Source organism: Equus asinus, chromosome 20, assembly GCF_041296235.1.
Source record: "Equus asinus isolate D_3611 breed Donkey chromosome 20, EquAss-T2T_v2, whole genome shotgun sequence".
In the NCBI taxonomy this organism is placed as follows: Eukaryota; Metazoa; Chordata; class Mammalia; order Perissodactyla; family Equidae; genus Equus; species Equus asinus.
Window position 1 is genome coordinate 88,375,641 of NC_091809.1, and position 20,047 is coordinate 88,395,687.

A 20,047-nucleotide genomic window follows, 5' to 3' on the forward strand; every position below is an offset into this window, starting at 1 on the left:
TTCTTTCACTTTTACTCATAACTGCGCATAGAGTGAGCTTATATTCAATGTTTGTCCCCATATAAGGGAAGGGTGCTTTTCCAGGGTGACTGGGAGGAGTATTCTTTGGACTGGGAGGGGACAACAGGGTAGCATGGCCAGCCTCTTGGCTCTTGGGCTCCCTCTGTTGTTGTGCAAAAGGTAAAGCAGCACCTCTCTTTGAGGCCACTTGAGAGTCTCAGAGGAAGTCTGTTTCTAGAGGATGTTTTGCTCCCGCCCTCTGTTCCAGCCATGGGGCTCTACAGGCCTGAGGAGTTTGCTTTAGCTGCTGTAGCACTTCCTTGCATCTGCTTCCTCTACAGCCTGAAAAGTGAAATGATGGTGAAAACCCATCATCAAAACCTTTTTTCTCTCTTACTCAAGTGATCTTTATCTGTTTTATGTGGTTTCCTTCAGGCTGAGGTTACATCCTTTTGGAAAGCTTATTTGCTGAACATTTCTGAGATTCTCAAATGCTTAGGGCCATCACAGCACTGCTGGATCCTCTTAAGCACATGAGGACTTGGACGTTGTAGGGATTGTTCCCAATTTCACCAGTCAACCTCAAAGCCATCTGCTCAGGTTTCTGCTTAGGGTATAGTTTCTCCTATTGAGAGCTGGTGAGTACAGTTTTTTAGGGTTTTTATTTCTTGTTGGATTAAGGTTTGTTATTCACCTTTACTGCATTGACCCCCACCATACAATTTCTAATCTCATTGCCCTCAGTCGTTTGACTACACCCACCTTTTTCTAGGATACTTGAGATTTCTGTGTCACCTAGTATTGTTGAAAATGTTATCTCTAGGTTTTTAGTCTACTGTTTTTGGTAATGGTTTGTTAATTTGGCATTCATGACAGGTTTGTTAAGATTGGAATCTATACTGATGCTATGTGTGGAGAATGATCATGTCATTGGGTCTCTGTAGATTTATTTTAGAAAATTATGTAATGAAGAAAATACAGAAAAGGGTGTTTCTTTAAAAAAATAACTTTCTGCCCCAGTGTCTGTTTTCCCCAATCATCTATCAGAATTGAACTATGCCATAACCTGTCCACTGCCTGTGAAGGTCCCTACACTATTCTGCTTACCTCAATCAGGTGTCTTCAGGCCTGTGTGGTCTATCTTGTGTGAGCTTTGTATGAATTTGCAGAGAGTTCCTCTCCCTTTATCGTTATTACTCTCCAGGGATTATGCTTTGTGAATTTCCTGATAACCTTCATCTACCACCTCTCCTCTGCTCCAGCGTATGCTGAAGTCTCTCTACTTGGTTGCTCACTACAGGCCAGGAAAGTCCACATTCCAGCAGATCATTGGCTAAACTGTCAATGCTGCTGAAGGCAACTTTCTCCACCATCAACTACTAGTACATATTAGCCTTCTATTTAGAGTGCTTACCATCTCCCTAGAGAAAGCTAATCCTCATCCCAGTCATGCCCAAGGGATGGCAACATATTCTTTTTTCCCAAAAAATTTTTCTCCTACTTTTAAATCTCTGAATTTCAGGTGTTACATGATTTATATTGTAGAGTCAGCACAGCAAACATGTGTGTTCCATTTATAGGACTCAGGGATGCTCTTATTCCAAAGTGTAATATTGGTCATAGCTGTTGTGTTTCTTTAATTTTTAATGTTTAAAGATATTCAAAACTATTATTCATCTAAAAAGTATTGAGTGATACCTATGATCTCAAATAACACAATCCCCAGTCATAACATCATTCATATGCATCCATGTTTTTTTTTAGTTTTTGTCTGCTTTGAGATTTACTTGAAATCATAGATGATACTAGTATATTGGGAAAAATAAAGGGGTATAACTGAAGATCCTCTTCCTTGTCAGGTCTGAGACAAGTCATTTATGGCAAGCTGTGACATGGTTAATTACAACATAGAGGTGCCTTATGTTTTAAGTTATGGGTTATAGGCAGGCTATACCACAAAACTAATGGTAGGTACCCAATCATAGGTCCATATGAAGAAGGAGATTGAAACCCTCAACGGGCTAGCATTTACACCCAAAAATCAGAAACAACAATAAACTCCTAAGTACCTAATCAGGTACTCTCTCATCAGAGTTTAGGTTCCAAAAACATCTTGCATAGCCTCTTACGAATCTCCTTAGTCTTAATGGAATAGATAATCGGGTTGAGCAGTGGAGGCACAAAGAGATACACTAGGGACATGAATTTGTGCACATACTCAGGGGCATGCTTCCCAAATCGATGAACCATGGACACACTAACCATGGGCACATAGAAGATGAGCACAGCACAGATGTGTGACACACACGTGTTGAGTGTTTTAAGCCTTTCCTCCTGGGAGGCAATGGCCAGCACAGTGCGCAGTATGAGTGCATAGGAGAGGAAAATGAGCATTGAGTCTAAACCAAAGGCAGAGATGACAACGAACAGGCCATACATGCTGTTGATGGTGCTATCTCCACAGGGCAGGCGGATCAGGTCTGGGTGCAAGCAATAAGAATGAGTCAGCACATGGGCTTTACAAAAGGGCAGCCTCTTCAGAAGGAAAGGCAGTGGGAAGACCATGCAGAAGCTGCGGATGATGATGGATATGTCCATGTGAGCCACATGGATATCAGTGAGCACTGTAGAATAATGCAAGGGGTGACAGATGGCCACATAACGATCAAAACTCATGGCCAGCAGGATCCCAGACTCTGTCCAGGAGAAAAAATGGATGAAGAACATCTGGGTCAGGCAGACATCAAAGGCAATCTCTGGGGCATGAAAGCACAAGGCAGCCAGGACAGTGGGAAGTGTAGAAAACGACACGCCCAAATCATTGACAGACAATAGAGACAGGAAGTAGTACATTGGCTGGTGCAAGCTCTGCTCTTCCTTTATGATGAAGAGAATTAGGATGTTGCCCAGGATGGAAACAGCATAAAGCAGCAAGAGGAGGGCAGCTAAACAGTGCTCCAGGCCTTCCACCTCTGGGAAGCCTGATAGTGTGAAGCTGGTAGTGCTTGAGATGTTAGCCCTGTAACTTCCCGTGGAGGTCTCTGAGTGGCTTTTGGGAAAAGACAACCAAAGTCAGATCAGATAGTGGAAGACGTAAAGATCAAGAGTGGTCACTATCCTCAAGATGGAAGAGAAAATTATACTTAGATTTCATATCAAAGATCATGAAAGGGTCAGGAAGGAGCACATTAGGGGTCATTGGGTACATCTCAGGCCTTCCATACTCTGCCCATATCCACAGATGGGTCTTGGGCTCTAAATCCTTCCCTACAAAAATCTTTTGACTCTTTTTTTTTTTTTTGCACCTTATTCTTTATTCTTCCTGTCTTTGTATTCTTTACAGAAAGATTCAAATCTTCTTCCAATGGCAGAAAGTGATTTTGCTCTTTCTTTCTACTAATTCTTAGCTACTATTTTCTTCAAGAAGTGAGGTACAGTATGTCCTCCACGAATTCTTTTGAAATTCTCTCTACTTACTAATCTGTTCCCTCTTATAAAAGTGATGAAATTTATCTGAATTCTGAGCTGTGCCTCTTCTCTTGCCTGTAATCAAGCGTCGTCCCAGCTTCTCATTCTCTGTTACTTGAGTTCTTCACTTATTCACTGAGAGACCAAAATCTCATGATCCTCTCTGCCTGGTTGCTCTTGGTGTTTCTCTCTTGCATGTTCGCCTGTTTTTTTCCCCTCTGTTTAGATTAAAAATTCTCAAACTGTGCTGTATATTAGACCCACCTGAGGAGCTTAAAAAACTCTGCCTGGACCACAGTCAAAGCAATTAAATCAGAATCTCTGGCAGGGGGACTCAATCATCAGTATTTTTTGAACTTCCCAGGCAATTCTATTAGGCAGCCAAGTTTGATAGTTAGGGGTTTGGGTCACTCTTATCAGTTCCAGGTATGTCCCACCCCACATCAAGTGCTTCCTTATGGAGGATCAATTTCAGGATCTAATATCATGGGAAACAAACAAACAACAACAATAATAAAAACCCTCGTTATTGTCCTCATGTATTCTTCTAATAATCATTCATTTCTGTGCTCTTTTTCATAAATAACATTTTCAAAATTATTTTCTACTCATAATGGCAGTCTTCTTTCTCGTCTGTGAGTCAGTTATTTCAAATTATGTCTCTAGCTCAGACTTCTCTTCTAGTTATATACTCAAGCATCCAACTCACTATTGGACCATCAATTGTAACAGCTCATAAGCAACTCAAACACAACAAATGCAAAGTTAAACTTTTTGTTAATCACCATATTTGAACCTCTGCAATATTATCACCTCATAAAAATCCATCACCATCTATCCCTGTGCTTAACCCAGAAAAACCTAGGTGGCATCTCTGTCCCTCTCCCATTCCCAGATTTAGTTAACATATTAGCACCTTTGCAAAATATACTTAACATTGACTCTCTTCTCTGTCTCACTTCTAACTGTAATCCACCCCTCAGCATTTTTAACCAGGATCTCTGCAGGACCTTCCCTGCTGATCGACCATTTTAGTGTCATGTTTCTCTCTAATCCATTCTCCACAAAGCAGCCAAACTACTTATTTATATTATAGTAAAATGATGTTACCTTCCTACTGAAAATATTCCAATGGCTTCTCTTACCTTTTGAAATAAGAATTCAAACATCCTCACTATGGCATACAGCAGCATCAGCAGTACATCCTGGGAACTCATCATCTTCCAATTGCTCTAATCACTCATTAATTCTCTGCTCATGGTCGTACGTACCTGTTACACATCCTCACACATCTTTTTCTTCATGACTCTTTTCACTTTAGAATTACAGCGAATTATTATACATCTGTTTATTTGATTAGTATCTTTCCCTCCCATTAAATTATAAGTTCCCATAATTGTCTGTCCTCATTGCTTAGCCCTCATTTTGTCCTCAATGCTTGGACCAAGTAACTGGGTTTAGAGGCCTGGACTAGGTCTCAGAGATTACTAGTTCTAGTTCTAATTTATAAATATTAATTTGATAGATAAATAAAATATCAGAGGAAGGAGGTATTCTTTGCTACACATTTTTAAGCATAAAATGAATTTAGATAGGTTAAATAACTCTCCCAACATCAAATAGCTGAGTTTTAATCTCAGCTCTACCATATATCAGCTGTGAATTTAGTTTATTTCTTCAGACCTTATATTCATGTCTGTAGTGTAGGAAAAAAAAAAACTCAGAGGAAAACATTTAAAATTTCAGGACCCTGGTGCAAGATATGTACTGTAAATGAGAACCAATAAAGTGGTAATGAAGAGGGATATTTAAAGGCTGAGGTTCCTGATCTTCTTTCCATACTGTCTTCCCACTTTCAGTTTCCCAAACAAAGTCTCTCTTCTTTTGCCTTTTAGCCACAGCCCAGTGAGCATATTAGAGTATGAGTTACCCATACTGAACAATTCAGACTGCACAAAAGCTTCAGAAGATGCCTACCTAGGTCTATACATGTTGGGAACCTCACAATAAAGCTGTAAGAATGAGGCCAGGATAGTGGAATTTCAAGCACCAAGAGGTACAGATGGGGAGTATGGGTTTGGGGACAGAAGTGGAGTGCAGGAAAAATCTCTAAATTTCAATCACAGACAACCTCTCCTACTTCAAATATTTGTACTGTAATCACTTCAGAAGTTTGAAGTTATGAATGAGGTTCCTACAGACCTCTGGGAGGGAATAGCTGAAGACCCAACTTACCTCCCCAGGGCAGCCATGGTGGATTGGAGGAGAGATGTAGGTAAAGTGTCTACTAGGGAGAAACACTTAAGACTCTGCACACTCTGCACACAACATTCGTGCCAGCCTCCACCCCCTCCCTGCCCTGAGCTCTATAAAGTTTCCTCTTCAGAGTCCCCTGGGCCCAGTAAGTCTCAGGGCTCAGACAGGTGGCTGGGGCAGCAGGTGTACAAAAAGTCTTGAGTGGATGGTTCTTCTGTACCCTGGCATTTCTTGCACTTAGAAGTTTCAGAGAAATTAAGAGTTAGAACTGTGTTGTCCTTTATTTTATAGAAGAAGAATTGAGGCCCAGAATGAACCCATTCAGTAAGTTAAACGGCTGAATTGAATCCCAGATCCTCTGACTCTCACTGACTCCTAGATTAAGGCTATTTCTAATAAGCATGCCTCAACCCAAATAGAGCTCATGAAGCAAAATGGCATAAACACTAAGAGCCTAATTATTGACAGTCAGCAAATAGAGTGATGATCCTGATTTGCCTTGAATTTTACTGGTTTCAACATTGAAAAACCTGAACTGGAGAAAACCCCTCGGTTGCTGCAAACTGGAACAGTTTGTCACCCTATGTTCAGATCTGGGTTTAAAACCATCTCCTTCCCTGTCTAAGCGAATATCCTTAAGAAAATTATTTAATTTGTTCAAGTTCCAAACACCTCATTTGTAACATTGGAGCACAAATGCCCATAGATCCATGTGAATATGAAACTCAGTATCACCTAGTAAGTGCTTATGGAATAAGAACTGTTGCAATGACTTGCCAATTTTTCATCTGCCAAAAAAGAATTTGAGTAGAAGATGGGCGAGCCAGTTGGCTCTGGGGGCTCTGAGGGCCGTGAGAACAGGTTGATTCCTAGACACTAAATCAAAGTTCTTAAAATTAGGGGAGTCTTTGGGTCATTTTGCATCACACCCAAAATTTGTGATGAAGAATTAGAGATTCTAGCAGGGAAAAGCCTTGCTGACCTGCACAGAAAATTGTTTACAGTCAGAAATTGAATACAGTTATCCTGATGCAGACCCCAGAGTCTATCTCCACTGCCTATGCTGTCTCTTATTACCAAGGTTTGGAAAAGAGGAAAATAGAGAATAACTGATATTTGTTGAGCACCTACCAAGTATCTGGGACCATCTTAGGTTCTTTGATATAGGTTAGCTCATTTAATCATCAGAAGAAAGCTGATGAATACATTTCATTATGCTAAAATCGGTACGGGATTTTTCAGTAGGCTGACTAAGCATACAGAGTAGAGCATCAGAGAAAACACTAAAACAGGACACAGGTAGATAGAGAGATAGACAGAGTGATAGATAGATAGGCAAATAAATAGATTAGATATATAGATTAGATAGAAAGATGGATAGATAATAGATAGATAGACAGGCAAATATTTCCAGATAAATTTTATTAGACATTTTATAAAACATTGTAGGGAAGCAAAATCTGCTACCTCAAAATGTATCTCTTTGCCTTGATTATTCTTAAGAAGAAAAGACTCAAGAAGAAACTTTGACCTTACCCCTACTGCCTAAACAAATATAAGATAAAAAATCTGTTCCAGGAAGGAAATATCATCATAGATACTAATAGTGTAACACAAACTAGGTGTGGTAGACAGGGAGGAACCTAGCAAGGCCCATTTGATCGAAGTCCTCTCCATGTGCCATTGTCTCTGCAAGGCATGGCATGTGTTTGTTTACCAAACATTTGCTTTTCCATCTCCATGTGAATTGCCTTCTTCTCCCTTGAAGTCCTAAACCACTACCCCCAACATCCTCTCTTGTCTTTAGTTGAAGATGGTATTTAACGTACTGGCTTCCATCATTTATTCAAGTTGTTTGGTTTTCCTGTGTTTTTCCCATCTACATATGTTATTAAACTTGTTTGATTTTCTCCTGTTATTCTGTCTCATATCAATTTAATTCTTAGACTAGCCAGAAGAATCTACAAGAGTAGAAGAAAATTCCTTCCTCTCCTCCAACATCAGTCTTCCTTACAGGAAAATTAGAACTTTCTTAGATTTCACTATACCTTTTTTAGGGATTAATTTTTTAGCATGTTTTTAAATTTGTATAGAGAAACATCAAAGTTCCTCAGGCATTAATGTCTCTAAAGGGCTTGTTAGCATTTGCTTGTAGTGTCTGTGTTTGTGTATATGTATGTGTGTGTGAGCAAATGTATCTATCAGAGTGAGGAAAGAGTATACGAGGGAAAGTGCCCCGAATTTCTTAGAAATTGGAAAAACAGAACTGCTTTCTTAGAACTATTCATTAAGTCAGTGTCAAGACATCAGAAGAGAGAAATAAAAAAGATTTTATTAAAAATAGTGATTTTCAGAAATTTGAGATTTGATCAATTTTACCTAATTAAAGTATAGGGTATGAAAAATAGTTACTATCTATTGACCACCTACTACATGTCATTAACTTACTAGTATCTTTGTATGCATTATTCAATATTCACAGAAGCCTATCAGTTATAAGTTTTGTCTACTTTTTACAGATGAGACATCTGAGATTCAGGGACTTTACGGCACTTGCCAAGACTATATAAATATTGCAGGAGTCAAGATTCCAGTCCAGACAGAAAATCATAATCATAAACAAATATACTACACACACACACACACAATCACCAATTGGTTGGAAGAAGAGCTTAAAGCAGAGAAAACAAGAGGCTTGAAGGACAGCATCAATCAAGCAGTTATAAGGAGATGACACAATTGGCCCACTAAGCACCAGGGGCTAATGGCCTAACATGTTAGGGTCTTTTTGGAGATATCCATCAGAAATTAAGACATGAATCTTTCAGATTTCATAATTCTACTCCTTTGCCTCTTATTCCCTGTTCAAGAAGAAATGTAATTGTGGTGTCTCCTACCACGTAGAATGTGCTGGTTAAACTGAGAAGAGAATTTATGCCCACATAATAATTCTATTTCATATTGTAAATGATACCATTATGCACCTATGCCATTGTCTTAGTTAGTGTGAGTCCATTCCTAAGTGAAGGAACCACACTGAGGGATGTGCTGAGGTACAAAAATGGACAGGACACGCCTTCTCTCTGCTTTCACAGTGATCAGGACAATAGACTGCACAAATAATTTCATGCATTAATCTGCTTCAGAAAAGAAATTTAGAGTGCTATGAATAGGAATGATTTGAAAGAGGGGACCTAAAATAATCTAAAATTACACTGAGACTTGAAGAATGAATTAGAAATGTTCAGGGAAAGAGAGAAGAGAGCTTAATAAATAAGTGTTGGACTTACGAACTCTACTTGCAGAAATATTTTTATATCCTTTCAATTCTAACTCCAACTATCTTTCTATTTAATTTACTTCTTTCCAGTTCTAGTCACTCTCTAGATAAAAATATCAACATGTGAATCTTAGATAATTCCAGTAGAATCTTAACTGATTTCCCACATTATTCAGTCCTCTTTCAATCCACTTTCCAAATTACAGAAATATTTTTAAAGTAATATCTCATCATATCATTTCCATTTCTATTATTATTATGTCTAAACTTTAATATGGCCCAGAGGACCCTGTGTGATATGACAACTGTCTTTCTTTCAAACTTTATCTTGAGCCATTTCCCCTTTATTCTTTCTCTTGCAATCATAATGATATTTCATTTCCTTGAATATGCAAAGTTTGGTCCTTCCTCAGGCCTTTACAAATGCTATTTCCCATGTTTTGGAAGCTTTTCCCCACTCACCTTCCCTTCATCTCACTAGCTCCTTATCTACCAACTATTATCTTAACCTGCCTTGTGGAAGATTCCGTAACCTCCTAGCTTCCTAAATGCTTATATAACATTCTCCCTTGATCTTTTCTTGCACCTTGCAGAGCTGTGATTAAGTGATTTAATGTAAACAATAAGTTATTCATTCCATGCCTCTCTCATACATTAATATGTAAGTTCCATGAAAGATGAGTCTACGTCATTCTTATTCTTTAATATATTCAGGGTATTCAGCACAATGTTTAGCAATAGTAAGCATATAACTAATATTTTTGCCATAATAAACACCATCAACATAACAGCATCAGTATCATTTCCATAAGTTTCTGCTAAATTGGTTAGCATGTTATTTAACGAATCACATATGAAGGTACACATGACATATAGACAGCTATTCAAATGATGCTTTTTTGTCAATGTATCTAGATACCTTTGGGCCCCATAGTACCATCTTGCAGAATGGACAACACTTGGGTCATCAATCAATTGTTCCAAATCTAAACTGTCTTTTATTCTTGGCTAGAATCTTGGTGAAATATCTGATTCACTTTTCCACCTTAATTAATTAATGTGAGCTAGAGAAATTGGTGGCCCTCCAGGCTGTGATAGATGCCTCTTCTCTGGGCTAGCACAGATGTTAATCATGGCATCTTATCTCACTGGATTGTAACTGTTTCCCTTCAGTAATAATATTCAAATCTACTTATTGAGTGTTTTATGTGTTGATCAACTCCATTAATTCATTTGAACCTTACAACAGTCTTATGAAACAGATACTCTTACTATCTATATTTTACACATAAGGAAACTGAGTCACAGTGAGTTAAATAATTTTTACAAAACACAAAACATATAAGTGATAGAACTAGACTTTGAATCTTGGTACTGTAGGGGAGGAAGAACTATTCCCTCATCCTCCTAGGTTCTTCTTACTGGTAAAAGAATTAAAATCACATAATACAGAATAACAGGAAAAAAATCATTCAAGATTAGTAATGCGTATATATGGGAGTAACCCAAGAACATTGAGTAATGCTAAAATAGCCAAAGCCACCACCTTAAATACTACCTTCAGCTAAAGAGAAAGGAGGATATTGGGGGCAGTGGTTTGGGACTTCAAAGAGGAGGAAGGTAATTCACATGGAGATGGAAAAGTAAATGGTAAACAAATGGTTGCCATGCCTTGCACAGACATTGCGACATGGAGAGCATTTTGATCAAATAGACTTCATTAGGTTCCTCCTTGTCTACCACACCTAGTTCATGTTATACTATAGTTATGTATGGTATTAGCCCCTTCCTGAAACAGATTTTTTATCTTATATTTGTTTAGGCAGTAGGGGTAAGGTCAAAGTTTCTTCTTGAGTCTTTTGTTCTTAAAAATAATTGAGCCAAAGAGATACATTTTGAGGTAGTAAATCCTGCTCCTCTACACCGGTGTCTGAGAATTTCATGGGTGTATGGGGAACACTCCCCTGACCTGCCCACACACACAAACAGTGAAATTGGTACCAGACTTTTAAGGTGCTTAGCACAGTGTATAGTACAAGAAAGCTTCTCTACCAAGACTGCAGAAAGGAGACGAAACAGCTTTGCATAGAAATTAAAACATAGTATCCAATTTAATAAACATCTTCCTAAATTAAAGAGCAAAGGAGAAAGATTCCCAACAAACAAATAAGGAAGACAAAGAAAAGGAAGATACATGATCCGGGAAATGGGATTCCAACTCAAGAGAGCAGTAGGATGAATTCCTCATTGCCAGCTGAGTAAGAGACCTGGGAAGCAGCTGATCCAGACTGAAGCAAGAGAACAGAGGGCTTCCAGGAGAAGTTACCAAGAAAATTAGAAAGCATTTAATAAAAGAGTACTGTAATTGAGAGGGTGGACAGTTTTGAGGCAATGATAAACTCAATGGTTTCATTAATCAGCCCAAATTGTATTAGACAGTGGACAGTGGTCATAAATGCTTCTATGTTTTCCATTTCATACTTTCTCTCTTCTCAAATCACTCACATCTGTTACCCCAACCTCTTACTCCCAGCTGATGACCTTACTTTTATTTCAGAAGAATGCTGATGTGATTTTACAGGAACTCTCAATTCCCAGCACTAACTTTGCCCTTATCTTTTGTTAAAAGACAAACTGAGGCATATTAAAAATTTTAAGAGTTTATTCAAGGAAAAATTGATTTGAGGGACCAGCCTGGTGGCATGGTGGTGAAGTTCACACACTTCACTGCAGCGGTCCGGGGTTCACGGGTTTGGGTCCCAGGTGTGGACATGCACCACTCGTTAGGCCATACTGTGGCAATGACCCACATGCAATATAGTGGAAGATTGGCACAAATGTTAGCTCAGGGTCGATCTTCCTCACCAAAAAAAAATGAATTGGGCAACACCCAATCTAGTAGTTAGAGAGGAGCTCTGAGGAGCTGTAAAAAATAAGACTTTTATAGGCAGAAAGGAATAGCAACAAGGAAGTTATATTATGAAAAAAAGCACGTGGGCTATTGAAAGGTTACTTTCCTTTAGGGAATGTCAGAGGTCTATCAGTCAGATTACCTAACTACTGCTGGTCTGGGGATTCCATTTCTGGGGGAGCAAAAACTGTAATTAAGTCTTGATTTGGTGATGCGGGGCTTAGCATAAGTGACTCGATTTGGGGTCCGCTGTCTTGTTTTTAACACTTCTTTCTCCTGTAATATATGCAATAGTGGAAACATCCTTCTTCTCCAAATTTCCTGGCCCTATAGTTGAGATGATTCATAGCCCGGTCCTCATAGATTAAATTCTCACTAATTTCCCACTCGCTCTTTAAGTCTTATAACCCCCTGCCCTTGTTCTGCCACCCATTCTCCTCCTCCAGTGCTCCCTTTCAAGCCCTCATACCTGTGTTTGTGTTTTCAAATCTGCCAGAAATGACTCTTCTCTGTTGTTTCCATCCTCTCCCTTCTGCCTGAGGCTCACTGTATTAGTTTTCTATTGCTGCTGTAAGAAATTATCACAAATTTAACAGCTTAAAACAACAAAAGTCTCTTAGCTTATAGTTTCTGTTGGTCAGAAATCTAGAAACCTTAAAGGTTTAGGGTCTCTCAAGGCTGATATCAAGGTGATGGCAGGGCTGTGTTTCTTATTGAAGGATCTGGGAAAGATTCTGCTTCAAAGCTCATTTAAGTTGTTGGTTGAATTCAGTTCCTCATCCATGTAGGACTGAAGTTTCCATTTCCTCGCTGGCTGCTAGCTGGGAGCTGGTATTTGCTCCTAATGGCTGCCCACACTATGTCTCATGTTTTGGGGGGGTTTTTTCTTGTGACTCCCTCCAGTATTTGTGGGTCAGCTGCCTCTCGTTCTTCAAAGCTCTCTGACTCCTCTTTCCTTCTGCCACGTATTTCTGATTCCAGCCTGAGAAAGTTCTGTGCTTTTAAAAGCTCATGTGAGTAATTGGATTCACCTGGACTACCCCAAAAATAAAAAATCCTAAGGTCCATAATCTTAATTACATCTTCAATTCCCTTTTGCCATGAAACATGCATATTCCTGGGTCTCAAAAATGGACATCTTGGTGGGGTGCATTCTGCTTACCACATTCCCTTGAACAATATTTGCTCTTTCTTTGAGAGTCAGGAGAGATATTACATGCACCTGGAAATCTGCTCTGACTGCCTATAATTTTTCAAATTCCCCTCCTTCGTTCTTTCCTAAAACCTTCCTTATATCTCTTATCATTTCGTTCATTAGGCTATTATGAATGTTTTCTTATGAGTCTCCTGAACTACACTATGAATTGTTAGACTTACTCATTTACACATTCCCATGACTAAAATCATGTCTAATCTTGAATGAATGACTCGATTTATTATTGTTTTTAATGACATAATTTATAGTTACTTTTGTTGACATGCACCTTTTACCATAGACTTTTAGTGTAGGGATTGTGACCTTGTCAAAAATGAAAAAACAGTATTTTTTTTAGATAGGAAAATTTAAAGAGATAGACTTATGACAAAGGAACAATAAACATAGAATTCAGACACATTCATATGTATAGATCAGGGCTTGGGTGATTCCCCAACCTTTCCCATGACAATCAGTGTGACTGTGGGAAGATCTAGGAGTGTGTTAGGTGATGCACTGAATCCTTTGGTCTGACGTATGTCTGAGTGGGATTCTGGAAAAGCTACTGCATTTTCAGCCTGGTTGGTCTCAGACAAACATAAGGTATCTGAGAGGTTCTTTCTAAACCCAACTTCTTTTACTGTCCTCGCTGATCTGGTTCAAATGTGTATCTCTTGTTACTGATCGCTACTTCTTCCAGCTGTACCTGCTGGTGTTTTCCTAGAAATGAATTGTTCAAACTATTCAGGAATTTATTCTTACTGTGTTGTACACTTAGGTGAATATCTATACCCATTTTTTTACATTCAAGACCCAATGTTTGAGATTTAAACATAAATATCTATTAAGTGCTATCTGGTTGCCAATAGGCCAAATGCCTTTCATGTCTTATGTTGTTTAATCATCCTAATCATTCTATGATATAAGTAGGATTATAAGAAATTCTACAGGTGAAGAAATAAAGCTGTATGTGAATTAGAAACTTTCCCAAGGCAAGTGGTGCTACCTAAACTCAAGCTTAGATCTATCTAGCTCAAAACTTTATCAGCTAATCCTTATTACCTAGGCTATCTCCCTCTTGGAGCTCAAAAAAAACCTGTGAAGAAGGCAGCACAATGCAGTGTCCTCAAGACCTTCTTAAACAGGGAAAATATTTTCTATACTTTGACCTAAAGATATACGATGTATGTGGTCAGACACAATGTACCCATGCTTCTTAAAATGCTTAGGGTCAATTTCATGGATAATCCAGGTGAGAATTTCACATTTTCTAATAAAATCAATTCCTGAAGTTAACTTATATGTGGTTTAAGCACTCTTCATGGCATTCAGTGTTTCTTGTGAATATTGATCATGCTCACATAAGATAAATTAGAAGACTTAGTTTTAAATATTCTGTCACTAACAAGCTGTATAAATTTGAGGTGTCTGTTTTTCCTTTCTAGGCTCTCATAAACTCTTCCATAAGATGAAGGGCTAGAGGGGCTGGCCCCGTGGCCGAGTGGTTAAGTTCGCGCGCTCTGCTGCAGGCGGCCCAGTGTTTCGTCGGTTCGAATCCTGGGCGCGGACATGGCACTGCTCGTCAGACCACGCTGAGGCAGCGTCCCACATGCCACAGCTAGAGGAACCCACAACGAAGAATACACAACTATGTACCGGGGGGCTTTGGGGACAAAAAGGAAAAAATAAAATCTTTAAAAAAAAAGGTGAGGGGCTAGATACAATATTCTTGCTTCCAGGTCTGGTCATTCCTACTCCTGCATTCCTACCCCTGTGAGTGATGAAATACTAAATCAGAGGGGTGTGGATCACTGCAGATGCTCCATATTCCCAGCAGTTCATGAACACCTGAGCTCATACAAGCTCGAGGGACTTCCTGGCTGCAGCCTTATATTGCTCAGGCCAGGGAGTTGGCGGAGGTAACTGGGGGCTATGGGCACGGCATGCAGGGCCCCCACTACTGCTCTTCCTTCCTCTGCACTTTCCATGCATAGAGGTCTCTCAGGTAGGTAACTAGGAGTGTCAGAGCCCCTCAGACTGATGCCCGAAGGCACGCTGCCCCTAATTTAGAAATCTGAGTGTTAATATGACAATCTGAAGGAAGGAAGGCTATCTCTAATCCGAGTCAATTTTTTTTTCTTGCAACTTGCACCTTTATCACCTTCCCAGTTCTACATTTTCCATCTGTTCCTCTTGTTTTCTGAAATCCTGCCATGTTTCCTGCTCTGACATTACTTTCTCAGCAGGGATATACCATCAGGCTATATTTTGGATGTAGATGCCTTGGTGTGAATAAGCATCCACACGCTTTTCTCAGAATAATATCGTATGAGGGGGTAAATAAAAGAAACTGACTGCTCTGGAAGTCACTTGGCAGGACCTTACTTAAGTGCTAAAAAACTCCAAAATCAAGGGTGTCTGCATATTGTGTATGGAGGGAACAAAAATATTTAGGAAGAGTTTGTTTTTTTTTTTTTTGAGGAAGATTAGCCCTGAGCTAACATCTGCTGCCAATCCTCCTCTTTTTGCTGAGGAAAACTGGCCCTGAGCTAACATCCGTGCCCATCTTCCTCTACTTTATATGTGGGACGCCTGCCACAGCATGGCTTGCCAAGTGGTGCCATGTCGGCAGCCGCAATCCAAACTGCTGAACCCTGGGCTGCCAGAGCGGAACATGCCAACTTAACCGCTTCGCCACCGGGGCGCCCCCAGGAAGAGTTTTCACATAGAGAAAACAAAGGGGTCCTAAATATGAGGAATGGAGAAAAAAATTACATCTTGAGAAGAAAGGATAGTGGAATCTTGATGCAGATGGAGGAGTAGAAGCTGGTGACAGGCTGGAGATGAGAGTGTAGAGCTGGTTTTAGAGCTCAGAGATGAAAGTCTATGGTCCTAAGATTTGTCACAACTGTCCACTTTTGGATCTTCACATCAGTAGCTAGCTTCTTAGCATCTCCAGTTTACAACAAAGAGAGCCCAAACGCAGAGGGGAGCAGTGACTTACTGAGAGTGTCTCCTGTTCAACACCTTGCACTAAGACTAAGCATGAAAGGAACTGAAATAATGAATAAGAGTGAGGCCTGAGTTGTTGGAGCTGGTGAGCCAGGAGGGAAGATAGGAGTCACAAAGCTATAACACAGGGAAGGCAAAGAAATGGGTACAGAAGGAGAGGCAAACCTATACCTATGAGAGTAGTGGGAGAGAATTGACTACCACTGGCAATGACCAGCCAAGTATTCTTGAAGGAGAGCATCGTTGATCCTGGGCCCTAGAAGGTGGATCGAATGGGTGTGTTCACACATTCTGGGAACCCTGTGGGAGCTGAGGAGCTGTGCTTCATGTTTGGGTAACAGAAAACAGATGAATCTTGGTATCTTTTTTTTTTTCAAAGATTGGCACCTGAGCTAACATCTGTTGCCAATCTTTTTTTTCTTCTTCTTCTCCACAAAGCCCCCCAATACATAGTTGTATATCCTAGTTGTGAGTGCCTCTAGTTGTGCTATGTGGGACACCACCTCAGCATGGCCTGATGAGCAGTGCTGTGTCTGCACCCTGGATGCGAAATGGAGAATCCCAGGGACGCCTAAGCAGAGCACGAGAACTTAACCACTCGGCCATGGGACCAGCCCCAATCTTGGCGTCCTAAGCTACAAGGATGGAAGTTTTGAGAGTTGAGATCAGAAATCTTGATTTAGTACTGGCCATGGAAGGCCTTTAATTCTAGGCTAATGAGTTTGGTTTTGATCCTTTGGTAATGAAGGAGCATTCGAGGTTTCTAGACAGAAAAGTGTCATTTTTAGATTTGCCTTTAAAATATATTAGTCCTACTCAACATTAGAAAATGAAATAGAGATAGGCATGAGATTTATTAGGAGGCTGTCATTATGGTACAAAAATGCAGTTTCTTGAGCCTGAAGCGTGAGACTGCAGGTGGAAGGAAATAGAGAAAGGTACTGACAGAGGCACTTTGGAGGCAGTATTTTTATTGGTTGTTACCTGGTTTAACACAGTTTTAATGTAGCAAAATAAACAGTCAAAGTGATGTTTGGATTTTGAGTATCACTATTAAGCATAATGATGGTATTATTCGAAGAGGTGGAGAACACAGAGGAGAAGACATTCCGTGGTGTAGAGAAATGATTATTAATCCAGTGGCTTCCAGAAGCTAGATTCTATTCAGTTCTGATGAAATGATTAAGAAATGATTGTCATTAAAGTAAATTATTTGGAGATAAAAGTGGTGCCATAAGTTAAATAGAGAGAAGAATGAAAAGATGAGTGGAAATATGGGAGTCTAGTGCCTCTTGATGAATGTCTGGAAGGTTATCTCTATGGATGGATGTCTTTCTTTCCATCTGTCTTCTGTCTGTTTGAATGAATGGAAGAACTGAGAGACTAATACAAGAGTAGGGAAGCTTGGGAGTCACGACACGGTAGAAATGTTCAATAGTGTGAGAAAGTAAAAAAACGAAGCAATTACGGTTCGATGAATAAGTGGAATACTCAGGAATAGGGCAGGATAGTCAAGGAAGTAGTGATCACCAGAGTTATTTTCTTAGGTCTTGAATGCAGTGATGTTATAGATTGATAAAGAAAAGAGTTAATAGCTTTGAGTGTGAGAAAGAGCATGGTGGCAATAGGCACAAGTGTAAAGGAAGGCAATGTGACCTGATTAGTGAGCTGGAAAAATTGAGAAAATTCAGACAATTCCAGAAATCTTGGTGACATTGAAAAACGAGGATGAGTGATCTGGTGAAAAAGATTGATTAATGCTATAAAGTGAGGGGCTGGACAGTATCTGAGAGTCTTAAAATATTAGGCCTAGGTCATGGATAAAACCGTGTGTTTGTCCTCCTTACAGGATAATAGTCCTAGAATCTAAGCAGTAATCCCAGCATGGGAAGTAACCCCCACAACAGCTCAGAGTTGCCTACTTTCACCCTGACAGGGCTCCCAGGGCTGGAGACCTCCCAACACTGGATGTTTCTCCTCCTTGGCACTCTCTACGTTGTCTCCATTGTGGGCAATGCCCTCATCCTTTTCATTATCAAGAAGGAGCAGAGCTTGCATCAGCCTATGTACTACTTCCTGTCCCTGCTATCAATTAACGACCTAGGTGTGTCTTTTTCCACGCTGCCCACCGTATTGGCCACATTTTGCTTCCACTTAAGGAAGATCAGTTTTGATTGCTGCATGGTTCAAATGTTCTTTATCCACTTCTTCTCCTTCGTGGAGTCTGGGATCCTGCTAGTTATGAGCTCTGATCGCTATGTGGCCATCTGTAACCCACTGCGCTATGCCACAGTGCTCACTGACGCCCAAGTGGCACGCATGGGCATATCTGTAATCATCCGCAGTTTCTGCATGGTTTTACCACTCCCATTGCTTCTGAAGAGGTTGCCCTTCTGCAAAGCCAATGTACTCTCCCATGCCTATTGCCTGCATTCAGATCTAATCCGCATGCCCTGCAGCAACATCACCATCAATAATATTTTTGGTCTGTTCATTGTTATCTCTGCCTTTGGTCTGGACTCAGCACTCATTCTCCTCTCCTATGTTCTCATAATGCGCTCTGTACTTGCCATTGCATCTTGGGAGGAACGATTAAAGACGCTCAACACGTGTGTGTCACACATGTGTGCTGTACTTGTTTTCTATGTGCCCATGGTCGGTGTGTCCATGGCTGCTCGCTATGGTAGGCATGCGCCACAGTATGTGCACACACTCATGTCCCTTATTTACCTCTTTGTGCCTCCAATGCTCAACCCTGTCATCTATTCCATCAAAACCAAACAGATTCGTCAAAGGCTTTGCAAAATACTACTGGGAACCAAGTTTTAAGCAGGAATTATGTTGAAAGGCCTAGATTCAATAGATATTTACTGTTACTCCACAGATTTGAGACCTATTTTGATAAGGCTTTTAAAATTTCCTTTTGGCACTTACTTTCTGTTAGGTTTTCTGCCATCAGATGTTTGATAACAGCCTGGTACTAGTGAAGACTCAAGCCAACAGGATTTGGCGAGGTAAACTGGATCATAATTTAGCAAAAACTATTTGCTCAGTTTTCCTCTTTTTTAATCCAAAGATGTACATCCTCATAATCAGTCCCTCATTTTGTTATAATATGTTACTATTATCCTTGTTTAAAGTGAATCATCACAAAGGAAATTAGTTATTACCATGGAAATACTGCCATAATGGGTAAAGGATTCTTTTCTCCAAGATTATGGCAAAGGTACTTTTGTTTTTAGTTCTTTGAGGAACCTCCATACAATTTGCTACTGTGGATGCCCTATTTTACGTTCCTACAAACAGTGTGAATGTGTCCGAATTTCTCCAAATCCTTGCCAACACTTTGTCTTTTGATTTTTTTGACAATAGCCATCTTGACAGGTGTGACGTGATATCTCATTGTGCTTTCAATATGCATTTCCTTGATAATTAGAGATGTTGAGAATGTTTGATATACCTCTTGACTGTTTATGTCTTCTTTGGAGAAGGGTCTATTAGCTCCTTAGTCCACTTTTAGATCATGTTATTAGTTTTTTTGCTACTAAATTGTAGGGGTTCCTTATATGTTACTGAGATTAGCCCTTTATCAGACATGTAGTTTGCAAATATTTTCTCCCATTTCATAGGTTGACTTCACACTCTGTTGATGATTTCCTTTGCTGTGTAGAAGCTTTTTAGTTTCATGTCATCCCATTTGTTTATTTTTGCTTTAGTTGCTTGTGCTTTTGGTGTCATAACCATATGATCCAGCTCAGTTTTGCATATTTATTCAAAAGAATTGAAATCAGGATCTCAAATAGATATCGGCACTTCCAAGTTCATTGCAGCACTATTCACAATACCCAAGATGTGGAAACAACCTAACTGTCCATCAACTGATAAATGGATAACGAAAATGTGGCATATATATACACTGGAATAC

The 20,047-nt window shown here is 39.8% G+C and overlaps 2 protein-coding genes across 2 annotated transcripts; one reads left to right on the forward strand and one right to left on the reverse strand.

Moving 5' to 3' along the window:
* Positions 1–2,088: 2,088 nt before the first annotated feature.
* On the reverse strand, positions 2,089–5,720 carry LOC106830174 (olfactory receptor 51I2-like). The gene is made up of 2 exons (XM_070491521.1): positions 5,704–5,720; positions 2,089–3,049 (listed from the first exon to the last, which is right to left on the reverse strand). The coding sequence occupies exons 1-2, from the start codon at positions 5,718–5,720 to the stop codon at positions 2,089–2,091; spliced, it is 978 nt and encodes a 325-aa protein (XP_070347622.1).
* Positions 5,721–18,006: 12,286 nt separating this feature from the next.
* Positions 18,007–18,951, forward strand: LOC106830384 (olfactory receptor 51I2-like). The gene has a single exon (XM_014839963.3). The coding sequence runs from the start codon at positions 18,007–18,009 to the stop codon at positions 18,949–18,951; it is 945 nt and encodes a 314-aa protein (XP_014695449.3).
* Positions 18,952–20,047: the final 1,096 nt, after the last annotated feature.

Bases quoted from the DNA above. Each gene is read 5' to 3' on its own strand.
- LOC106830384 (XM_014839963.3), top strand. From the start codon at position 18,007: ATGGGAAGTAACCCCCACAACAGCTCAGAGTTGCCTACTTTCACCCTG.